This window comes from Myotis nattereri (assembly GCF_964212035.1).
Source record: "Myotis nattereri genome assembly, chromosome: 3".
NCBI lineage: Eukaryota > Metazoa > Chordata > Mammalia > Chiroptera > Vespertilionidae > Myotis > Myotis nattereri.
Genome location: NC_138077.1, coordinates 42,241,281 through 42,254,182, shown reverse-complemented (window position 1 = coordinate 42,254,182; position 12,902 = coordinate 42,241,281). Strand labels below are relative to the sequence as shown.

General features: G+C 34.6%; 1 protein-coding gene across 1 annotated transcript in view; it reads right to left on the bottom strand.

Moving 5' to 3' along the window:
* Nucleotides 1-10,334, bottom strand: part of YEATS2 (YEATS domain containing 2) — a gene marked incomplete at its 5' end in the record, with an annotated part of 73,650 nt that extends 63,316 nt beyond the window's left edge. Inside the window, 4 exons of the mRNA XM_081086391.1 lie at nucleotides 1,851-2,096; nucleotides 5,597-5,689; nucleotides 6,219-6,316; nucleotides 10,235-10,334. Coding sequence (XP_080942517.1) covers nucleotides 1,851-2,096; nucleotides 5,597-5,689; nucleotides 6,219-6,316; nucleotides 10,235-10,334 — 537 coding nt within the window. The remainder of the gene's footprint in view (nucleotides 1-1,850; nucleotides 2,097-5,596; nucleotides 5,690-6,218; nucleotides 6,317-10,234) is intronic.
* Between the last annotated feature and the right edge of the window lie 2,568 nt (nucleotides 10,335-12,902).

Below are 12,902 nucleotides of genomic sequence, written 5' to 3'. Positions count from 1 at the left end.
AATAAATTGCAATTTTTTTAATTATAAAATTCTCTGGCTTCGTGGCACCTCAGAGCATAAAAGAATAATTTTACTCTAACTTTTGCATTAGTTGAGGCAAAAAGTTTGTACACTATTATTTCTACGTGTGTGTGCTCAATGGGCATACACATATGCTTTGTCTATGCAAATAGGGCGTGGAAGGATACACAAGAAACTAATTACAATGATTACCTCTGGGAAATGGTAAAGAGCTCAATGGAATTTACTTTCTTTTCAACCTTCTATACTATCAAAACATTTTCGATGAGAAGTAATTTAAACACAATAGTTCAAGTTTAATTATGGAGACAGACTGCCAGGGTTTAAATCCTGGTTTTTCCATTTAGTAAATGTGTAATCTTGGGTAATTATTTAACTTCTGTCTCAGTTTCCTCACCTATAAAATAAGGATGATAATAGTTTTTACCTTACATGATTGCTTTGTACAATTCTTAGAAAAGTGCCTGAAACATAGTAAGTACTAAATATTTGTTACATAAACATGAGTATGTATATTATATAAAAGATGATAAATTTCTAAATCCAATGATCTATACAACCTAAATTCTTTTTTATTATAAAAAGAAAAAATATACAGTATTTTCCCAGAAATAATACTGGAAAAGGCAAGTAAATCCAAACAGTAAGAGTTCCGATTTTTTAGTGGCATTATGATTGATTTTCTATTATTTTTTACTTTTCTGTAGTTTAAATTTTTCAGCAATGAATACATGAATTTATAATAATAAAAATGTCCACTTTCATTTTTATAAAAAATAAATCAAATCCTTGATGTCTGAGTTTGTGAAAAGCAACCCTGAAATGTTTTCTATCATAGAACACCTAGATGAGAAAAACCATCAGTCTTATTTCCAAAGCCAAATATTGCCCTGGCTGGTGTGGCTCAGTTAGTAGGCATTGCCCCTGTACCAAAAGGTTGCTGGTTTGATTCCTGGCCAGGGCTGTTTCACTGTCACATCAATGTTTCTCTCTCTCCTTCTCCCTTTTTCTCTCTCAAAAAGTTTTTTTTTTTAATAAAAATTATTTTAAAAACAAATGAAGCCAAATATTATACCAACAAATTCAGAGTATCTTGAGATGGCAACTCCATAAACTGGCAGGATCAAAGAGCAATAAATGGTTTTTAATTCTATTTATCATTTGTCAAATTTCCTCCAGTTATCAAAGTATCTTAGAATATCAAGTTTCACAGAGCAAAATGCTAAAGAATCACTGCTCTTGCAAATAAACATGACAGAGTGGAAAGACCTTGGGCAAGGTCACAGCATTGCCAACTCCTTAACATTTCTTTCATATCCATGTGAATGGCACTAGGAGTGACGCCATACGCAGGGGCACTGAATTTTAAAATCAGAAAGACATAGGTTTAGCCCTAGCTGGTTTGGCTCCGTGGATAGAGTGTCAGCCTGCAGATTAAAGGGTCCCAAATTCAATTCCAGTCATGGGCACATGCCTCGGTTGCAGGCTCGATCCCTAGCCTTGATGGGGGCATGTGCGGGAGGCAGCTTATTGATGTGTCTCTCTCCCTCCTTTCTACTTTCTCTGAAAATCAATGGAAAAATGCCCTTGGGTGAGGAGTAACAAAAACAACAACAACAAAAACGCAAGACATAGGTTTAGCTCTCAGTTCTGATACTTGTGGACACATATAACTTGAATCTCATTGAGACTCAGTTTCCCCATCTCTAAAAGGAATATAATTATTTCCCAGGGTTCCTATAGAATAGGTTACATGAAATAACATGTACATACTCTTAATAAATATAGTTCCCTTTTCCTTTGGTTCCCTCCCGTCCATCCAACTATACCCTTCCAGTATTTCGACTTGGTCTCTGTTCCATGCTGTTTGAGAGTCTTTCCTCTATATCCATATTGCTGTTATTGTCTTTGTCAGACAAGAAGTCATTGTGTTGAGATAAAGAATCACTTTCAGAATGATTGGCTGATGGAGTTTCTGATCTCTGATTGGCAGGAGATGATGACCTAGATGGTGATTCCAAAAATTTCTTGATAGCAGGATGATTAAAAACCATTGTATCACACGTCTTTGATCCCTGCAAAAGTGAAAGCAATCAAAATAAACTTTAATCAAATTCATCAAAAGTAGGCAAAATTATCTACTGTAAGATCATGCTTAAAATCTTTCAAAATCTCTCCAAACCAATAAAATAAAGTCCTAATTCCTTAACATGGTCTGAACCACCAAAACAAGAAAGTGATAAGTAATTATGCAAAGATCCTAACACCAAAGGCTAAAGATACAAGTCCTCTTTAGCCTTTAGTATTAGGTAAATGAAAAATAAAGGTAAATACATAGTAACATATGGAAAGCAAAATTGGACTTTAAAAAAATATGTTTCAGTCAGAGCATTGTCCTGATACTGCCAAGGTTGCAGGTTTGATCCCCAGTCAGAGCACATACAAGAATCAACCAATGAATGTAAAAAAATGGAACAACAAATTGATCTCTCTCTCTCTCTCATATCAATAAAAATTAAAAAAAATAAGTTTCACATCGCTTTACATAGCTAGAACAGCTCTGAATAAAACATTCCTGTAAGAAATATAAAAATATATGCATATGTTAAATAGTTCCCACGTAGGGGAAAAATGTAGTATACAATGCTTTAAAATTATTAATACTGACATAAACTTTGCCCTCAGTTCAGTACTGAAGCCTAGGGTATTTTTCTGTATCTCATTAACCTGCATACAAAATACAGTGTGTTCTATTACCTAGTATGATACACTGTGCTACATTCCTAGGAAGCCCAGCTTTTAAAACTTGTGCCATTCATACTGAAATATACAGATCTTGTAACATAGAAACCCACATACGAAAACTATGTTCATGTTGAACAATTTCACCCTATCAATTTAATTAATAAAATTAAAAAACAAAAAAAACCTTGTGCTATTAAAATAATTGTTTTAGAAAGAAAAAGGAGCCAGATACTTGTATTTCAGAATCAAAGCAACAAAGCTGTTGAATTTCAATAATAAAGGTATCTTTTAGAGCTATAATATATTTTTTACAACAAACTAAAAATTATTATAACTAAATATCATTGAATATATCCTAATCAGAATATAAGATAAAAATCATTACATTTCTGGACCACAAAATAGCACAACTCAAAACTGCTAATGATGAAAAAAGAAAGAAAAAAGGAAACAAAACATTAAATGAATAATCAGCTCTTCAGAATAGCTACAGTCCTACATCATACAACATTTGATCATGATGTCCATTTTGTTGAATCCAACAGCAAGCCACATAACAAATGACATCAGAATCTACTCTGGGTTAAACAGTGTCTCCAAAAATTCATGTCCACCCTAAACCTATGAATGTGACTTTATTTGGAAATAGGGTTTTTGCAGATGTAATCAAGTTCAGATGAAGTCATTTGGGTGAAGGTAGGCCCTAATCCAATTTAAAGTGCTTTTTTGAGGGAAATTTGGCCTGGCGTGGGTGGCTCAGTTGTTTGATTGCCATCCCATGCACCAAAAGGTCACCAGTTTGATTCCCGGCCAGAGAACATACCCGGGTTCTGGGCTCAATCCCCCAGGGGTGGTGCAGGAGGTAGCGGATCAATGTTTCTCTCTCACTTGGTAGTTTCTCTCTCTCCCTCCCTCTCTCACTAAAATCAACAAAAACATATTTCTTTTTTTAAAAAAGGGGAAACTTGAACATCAGAGAAAGAGAAGATATGCAGAGGGAAAACATCCATGTGAAGACAGAGGCAGAAATTAGAGTGATGCAGCTCCAAACAAGAACACCAAGGATTGCCAGCAACCACTAGAAGCTAGGACAAGGCTAGGAAGATTCTTCCTAAGAGTCTTCAGAGAGAGCATCCGCCAGCCAGCACCTTGATTTTGGACTGCTGGGCTCCAGAATCATAACCTCCTGTTGTTTAAAGCCAACCAAGCTTGTGGTAATTTGTTATGATTTGTTAGCTGCAGAAAAGTGGTTCAGACTCTAATGTTTTATGGAAACTCCTGCAATAGAAGAGACAACTGTCTACCACCTAAAATTAAATTCGAATAATACTCCAGATTTCTCTAAGACAACAACAGGAGTATCACCAATACCAGGCACCCTAAAGCTCCATGGGATGACATGAATGCCTAAATATGAAAGGTACCTCTTATCTATAAAAACCGTAGGAAACGATGCAAAGCAGTATGCCATCATACCTCCCGCCATTCTCACAGAGCCAGTACTGTCCAAAAGAAGAATTACCTAACTCTAATTGAAAAAAACTTAAGAAAAAAAAAATTTAAGAGTGAACAACAAAGTTATGCTGAAATTATCAAAATGTCAAACAATCTGTCCTATTGCCTTCAATCCTATCCACATCCTTTAGAACTGGAGTGATCTAGTAGCAATCACAGTAACCAAATAATTACACTCTTATCACCAACAGCAGGACAACCTGATTATTATATCTCCTGAAGTGAAACAACATGAGGTATATAGCATCTCCTATGAAGCATTATTGCCAAAAAGATTTAACCTTAAAATAATCCAGTATTTAGACTTGACTTTCAGTTTACAGGAAAAATAGAGGGAATGAAGAAATAAACAAGGGAAAAAATAAATTAAAAATGTGGAACATTCTACAAGATAAATGTCCTGGTCTCTTAAAATAAGTCAATATTCTGGGGGAAAAATAGGTGGGAGAGCCAGTCTAGATAAAATTAATCTAGAGAAACTAAATAGCCAAATGTAGCTACGAACCCTGATTAGATCCTGGTTGTGTTTAAAAAAACCACCACCACAAGCCAGCTTTAAAAGATATTTTGGGGACAACTAGGAAAATTTTTGAATATGGACTGGTTAACAGATAATAGCAGTGAATCATTCTCTTAGGTATTGTGATTACATAAAAGAATGGCCGTTAGGAAATATGTAATTAAATGTTTAGAGGTGAAGTGTCATGATGCCTGAAACTTATTTTCAAATGCTTCAGAGAAAAATAAAACAGATAAAATAAATGTGGCAAAAATGTTAAAACTGTTCATTCTAAGTGATGCATTAAGAGGTGCTTATTTAACTTTTTCTGCATATTTGAAATTTTTCATAAAAAGTAAGGGGGGATGGAAATCAGGGCTTCCTGAACAGGGCAAATCTACTGAAACAAAAAAATCCCATTCATTAGATAAAAGGTCAAAGAAAAAAAAATCAACCTACAACTTACTCCAAAGCCAACCATAATCAAATGAAGAGAAAGAAGGCAAGTTATTTTTGTATCTGCAAAGCCTAACAACACTGCTAAATATTAGTAGGAAAGGGACTAATTAAAAAGAAAAAAATGTTACTTAGGATTATTGACAACGTAGAGAGGTATGATTAAAGGACGAATAAAGGATTATGGGTGAACACAATAAGTTTATGTACATTCCCAGGAAAGTAGGCTAGGCTTCTTGAATTCTAAAGGTCAATATAAGATATGTTTCAAAGGCAGGAATTCCACATCAACACTACTAATTTCCCCTTCACACAACCAATATGGGTGGCCAGAAATGACTGCATATGAGGAAAAGTTACCTCAGAAACTTTTAGAAGTCCTGCAGAAGCATAGTAGTTTGCGACAATGCAGGCACGAAGTTTATCCATCATCCTTCTTGCCTCAATCAGTCGCTAAAAACAAATGTCAACTCATTACTTTAAAAAATAGAAATGACAGGACGGATATATAAATAATTCATAAAATAAGAAATGCAAATGACCAACAAAAGCTCGACCTCTCTAATAATCAAAGACAAATAAAAATGACCATTTCCCACCAATCAGGTTGGCAAAAGACCTAAAAGAAGACAAAAACCAATGTTTTTGCAAGAGTATACAGACATATTAATATGTATATTTATGTGTACACATGCATTGTCATTGAAACATCCACAAAGATTTGAGCACAAGAGCAAAGAGGAATTATTTTGGGGATGAAATTTCAGGTAAATTTTTTTATCTTTTCCTGTAATTTCATTAATTAAAAAAAAGGGAGGGGGCATGTCTTTTTTCAAAAAATGAGAAAGCTCTTTTAAAAAAAAAAAAAAAGCAAAGGGAAAAAACAAACTATGATTCTATCTCAAGAGATTTTTTTTCAAGTCATCACGTGTAGATTTTTTTCAATAGCTTTGTGTGCTTTTTTAATTTGTCATCATTATACCTGGTCAATGACTTCAATTTCATGTTCCTTATTCTTCATTTCAAGTGCAAATTGCTCCTTGATAATAGTCTCTATCTTCTGCACAGCAGCATCTCGAGCTACACAAAGAACAAAATAATCCATGGTCTAATTAATCAGTGGTTGTCTTAAGTCAGCAAGCAAAAAAGAAACCCAGGAAAATAGTAACTCTGAAGTGGAGAAACCTAGTGGCCATCATCTTAACCAATGACGAAAAGTGAACATCACAAATACTGGGGCAAACTGACGTCTGTGTTTTCTGATAGGATGCACTGAGAAGACTATATCACTCAGCCAAAAAGCTGAATCTAGTTACAGGGACAACAAACAAACCTAAACTAAAGGACATTCTATAAAATAACTGGCCTATATAATTCAAACATCACTATTTGAGGAGATTAAAAGAGACTAAAGAGATATGACAACTAAATGCACTGTGCGATCCTGGACTGGTTCCCAGAGAGGGAAAAATAGTTACTGTGGTTGAAAAGGGGCCACATGATAACCTGACAAGGTTAGGGAAGACCTGCAGGATGATGGCCTTGCAAGCTCAGGGACTTAAAGTAACCACAGTGAATGGTCTGAAATTAAAAAAATTTTAACTAAAAGCAGTTTATGGCAGGTAGTCATGTCCCAGACTAGAATCTTCCCTGACAAAAGTCAATGCATCTTCGATAACATTCCTTTGGAATGTCAGGGTAACTCCCCCTTTTTCCAGACCCCTCAGAGCACAATTAATGCACCAGGGCGGAGACCATAAAGCCTCTCATTATTTTATCATGTTAACTGTGGACTGTTAACTATCTTGTACCCACCTATGTAAAAGATATATGTCTATTATTTTACTTTTCACCCAAACCCAAAGGCTTCTCCACTTTGCTTTCTCCCATCTCCCTAGTCTATCACCAATGGATTTTATGTAACTTACTTGTCTTCTTTTTTTATTATAATGTATAAAATAAGGTGCAAAACTGCCATTCTCTGGAGCATTATTTCAATCTGTTGAGATTTTGCTTCCCAGGAACTGTTGACAGTTTGGCTCAAGTAAACTCACAAAACTTCTCTATAGGTTTGAATATTTCTTATGTTGACATTATAAAACACAATACTGGGCTAACTGGTACAACTTGAATAGGGACCACAGATTAGATAATGTACTGGATAAATGTTAAAATTTCCTGCTTTTGCCGAAACTGGTTTGGCTCAGTGGATAGAGCGTCGGCCTGCGGACTGAAAGGTCCCAGGTTCGATTCCGGTCAAGGGCATGTACCTGGGTTGCGGGCGTATCCCCAGTAGGAGATGTGCAGGAGGCAGCTGATCGATGTTTCTGTCTCATCGATGTTTCTAACTCTCTATCTCTCTCCCTTCCTCTCTGTAAAAAAATCAATAAAATATATTAAAAAAAAAAATTTCCTGCTTTTGATAACTGTACTGTGGTTACATAAGAGAATGTCCTTAGGAGTGTTTACATGTGTCCAATTTATTTCCCAATGATTTAGAAAGAATGATGTGTGCAAATACCTGCGTGCATGTATACACATGTGTGTGTGTGTGTGCGCGCGTGCTCCCACTGGAGGTGAGGGAGAATAATCAACCAAAGGAGGCAAAATGTAAACAACTGGTAATTAATCTTAATTTTAAAAGTATGGGTAATTCTTGAAATTTTCTTGTTTGAAATTACATCAAAATAAAATTACCAAAATGTTAAAAAAAAAACACATGAAGATTTTGAGAGAAATATTTGGTGACTTAGGAGAAAGAAGTAAAGAATTAGCTAGAGCAGTAACATGAGAGCAGTTTATAACAACACAGGAAGTTTCCTTCTGTAGAAAAGGATCTAGCAAGCAATTCATCAGTTTCTGACCACAACTACCCAAAGGAATGAATAAAGAAAATTCAAAAGGAAAGAAAATGCCTCTGAAGGTGATACAATTTAGATGATGACTACTCAAAGTAATATGCAACTCAAAGAGTTAAAAATATCAGAATATAAAATGTGGCTTGATAATTTTTAAAAATAGAAGAGCCAAATAACCACTTGAACAACCTGGGATTTTGAAAAACAACTCTGAATTTGTAAGATGAAAAAAAAAAATCCCTATGCTTTGGAGTATATGAAAAATTACAGAGAAAATTTGGACCCCGTGATTACCCATGTCACTTTCTCCCCATAAAATAAGCCATTAAATTGGCAATTTAAAACTAGTAATGATATAAACAGTCTTCTAGATGTCTGCATATGACCAAAGGCAAATGACCAATTTTTCTCATATTTGAGATAAAGAATATTTTCTAGTATTACTGTATATATCCTTTATACAAACCTTGTGTACAGAAACCAGCAGAGACTGAAAGTCTCCCTAGAGACAATGATCACTGTATGCTATTTTATTATAAGCTCCTCAAAAAGAAACTCTTCTAAATTATCTCTTTCATGGAATAAGTAAAAACAACAAACAAAATAAAATACAGGGAAAGGAAGCATCCTACCAAATCTACTTTGAGAAAATTCTGAAAAATATGATTGGGAATTAGGTAGGATATGAACATCAAGAGGAAGAATAGCAAATTGTGACTCAATAACAAAAAAGTATCCCTGCGCAGGCTCAGTGCTTGGGAATTTAAACTAGATTAAATTGAAATTATGACGTTTACTAAAGCATTCAGTTTTCCCTATTCTCATTTTATTTTTAAAAAGTTATGTTGCCCGGCTGGTGTGGGTCAGTGGTTGAGTGTCGACCTATAAACCAGGAGGTCACGGTTCAATTCCTGGTCAGGGCATATGCCCAGGTTGCAGACTCGATCCCAAGTATGGGGTGTGCAGGAGGCAAGCAATTGATGATTCTCTCTCATCACTGATGTTTCTATCTCTCCCTCCCTCTCCTTCCCTCTCTGAAATCAATAAAAATGTATTTTAAAAAAAGTTATGTCACGTGATACATTTGAGTTGCATGATACTTTCACATTTATTTTGTTTGTTTCTAAAAGGAAACAACATTTCCTTGTAAATAAAATTACTACTGAATGGGGGGGTTGCAGTGAAATGTTTTCATTATTTGGAATTAGATTTGGTAATTTTTGCTCTACAAAGACTTTGGTGGAGGATACAGTATGACTTGACTGCACTTACAGAGACAGGAATTTACTTTACTACTTAAACTCTAGGGGTCTTCATCTTTGTTGCAGCTGCAACACCTTTTTATGACTTTGATGTCTTCTTTACTCAGCAATAAGTATTAACTTACATAGATTTATCATTTAAATGAACAATAATAAATTTCAATAGTAATTTGTTTTGAAAACTCAAAATTTAGCTCCATTTTTAAAAATAGCTTAAAACATTCTGGGTAATTACAGACACTTAATTGATGATCTACTCTTCAACTTAGAACTACTAATTATATGATCTTGAGCAAGTAATTTAATGCTCTTGAGCCTGAACTACTATCCTCTATGTGCAGAGGTAAACTAGATCAATATTTCCCAAATTTCCATCATTCATATACCACCTTCAAGATACCTACCAGATCTGAGAACCACGTGAAACATATAATTAAATAATATTTTTAAATAATTTTAGCCTTATCCTTAGCAACATTAGTCATGCAACTACAAGTCTCATGAGACCATCATCGTTTTCTATAGATATTAAAATAATATATAACTATTAATATAAAAAAACCTGAATCCATGTACCACCTATAATCATCTCACATGACACCACACTGTAGTACACATAGCTTATATAAAACTTTATGATTACACCTAACATATAATAATGACTAAAACTTACAGCCTGTCTCATTACTGATGCTTCACAGTCTACCTGATTGTTCCTATCTTTTATGCCACACATGGTATATTACTATTAAACAGAGCACTTAGTTATCCCTCTCACAAGCCTCTTCAAATTATATACAACAGTGGAAATGCATTTCATTTTAGCATGTGCCAACAAAAAAAACCCACATAATTTCCTAAGGTAGCTGAATTTCTACCTGAATTCTCAATTGCTTTATGCCGCTTATTTGGAAGAGCCACAGATACATCCTCATAATCAGGGTCAGTTTCTTTAATTGTTCGCTTGATTCCAGACATGATGACATCCGTTCTTCACTGTGAAGCAATAATAAATTAATTCATTAATAACACAGCTGGGTATTAGTACTTATAAATATATGTGTACACACAAAGGGAATAAATACTGACACTTAAAAGTCAGTGTAAATACGTACATATCCCTCTCAACCCCAAGACACAACTTCAAAAGTTTAATAAAAAAAATCATCATGTCATCATGATCTGTTACAAAGCATGGATTTCCTTCCAAGAGAAAATCCTTTAACAAGGCAGCACACTGTTCAGACTTTTTAAAGGGCCAGGCTTTCACAGAAGGACATCGTAAGGAAAAGGAAAGGGAAAAAAAACAGACTTGAATGAAAACATGGTAGGCCTACACATTATCTTGAAATTCATAATGCATCAAGCATATTACAAAATATGAGCAATATAGTTAGTCTCAATAAAAAAATTATTATATAAATCCTCTCTCTGGTACTTACACAATACCTACTACAGAACAGGTACTCAATAAATATTGTTACTGATAGTTTATTATTACTCATAATAAGCTGTATAAACTTATAGTAAAGTCCAATAAATCTTCTAGATTGCATTGTCCTGATATATGAGCCACTACTCACACATGGCTATTTAAAGTTAATTAAAATTAAATAAAATTTAGAATTCAGTTTTGTTCCACATTTCAATATTTCACATTTCAGAACTAGCTACATTTTACGTGCTCAATAGTCATCAGTAGCTAGTAGCTACTACTATAAGCAAAGACATAGAAGAATTATATCAATGCAAAAAGTTCTACTAGACACTGCTCCTCTTCCAAACTGTGTTTCACTGAGCATTTATTAACATTTCATAAGTCATTGTAGTATATGCTGTCTAGACCAGCACTATCCAAAATAAATATAATGTGTGCCACAAACAAATTTAGTATCTTCTAGCAGCCTTATTTATTTATTTATTTGAGAGAGAGAGAGAGAGAGAGAGAGAGATCGATCAATTTGCTGTCCCACCCATTGATGCATTCATTGGTTTATTCTTGTATATGCCTTGGCCAGGGATCAAACCCACAACCTTGATGCATCAGGATGATGCTCTAACCAACTGAGCAAACCAGCCAGGGCCTAGCAGCCACATTTAAAAGAGGGAAAATAATTTTAATAATGTATTTCATTCAACCAATATACCCAAAATATTATCATTCCAGTAATGTAATCAATGTAAACAAATTAGCAATAAGATACTTTTTACATTCTTATCTTTGTACTAAGTCTTTAAAATCCAGTGTGTATTTTAAACTGAGAGCACATCTCGATTTAGAATAGCCACATTTCAAAGGTTCAATAACCAACCATGGCTAGTGGCTCCTTATTGGGCAGCCAGCTTCTACTGACACACAAAAAAAGAAACTGCTCCAGGGTGGTTACATGAATTGCCCCTTAGTATTAATCTATGACATAAAAAAAGACAAGAGATGCCGAAACCAGTTTGGCTCAGTGGATAGAGCATCGGCCTGCGGACTGAGGGGTCCCAGGTTCGATTCTGGTCAAGGGCATGTACCTGGGCTGCGGGCACATCCCCAGTGGGAGATGTGCAGGAGGCGGCTGATCGATGTTACTCTCCCATTGATGTTTCTAACTCTCTCTCTCCCTTCCTCTCTGTAAAAAATCAATAAAATATATTTAAAAAAAAAAAAAAAAGACAAGAAGAGTTCTCTGATTTCCAAACCTCAGCTCTATCACTAACAGAGATTATGTACCTAACCAAAGACAAAAATACAATGAGTATTTATTGAGGTAATACAAAGTTTCAAAATAAAATTAATGAAGATGAAATGTTAACTCAAAAATATTTATTTTTTATTCACTCAAAGTTAACAGAAATAACAATTTAAATGTCTCTTGCCCGGCTGGGTGGCTCTGTTTGGAGCATGTCCAATACACCAAAAAAGTGGGTTCAATTCCTGGTCAGGGCACATACCTAGGTAGCAGGTTCAATACCAAGTGGGGGAGTGTACAGGAGGCAATGGATCAATGTTTCTTTCCCATCTCTCTCACCTCTCTCTCTCTTATCAATAAACATCCTCAGGTGAGAATTTAAAAAAAAATCTATTCTTTAAAAAAGAGAAGTCTCTCAGCTCTTAGTTCAGTTCTTTCACCCATCCCAGAGACAGACTCACTTGATTCAGGTGTCAGACTCATGTACTGATATATGTATATGTAAATCCTGGATTTAAGAGAACATTTTCCCTATAACTGTTATCGTGCATAATAGCCCTAAGCTTTAAAATGTTTTAAAAACTTCAGTGTTAATAAACATATTTAATCAAGCCATTTAATGTTATTCACCATCATGACCTAACCTGCTCTAATTCAGAATATAAATAAGTCTTTATTTTTATAGAGACCCTGAATCTATTATTTTCTGTTTTTAGAGCTTATAAAAAGTGAGAGTAAAGTCTTATTCTTTTCTTTCAGCCTTCTCCATTTGGTCTGCAACTAGTTTTAGACAAATTGTCACTAAGAATTTCTAGTGAAATTCTGGAACAGTTTATGAAGAATACATTCTTTAAAAAAATCAATAAAC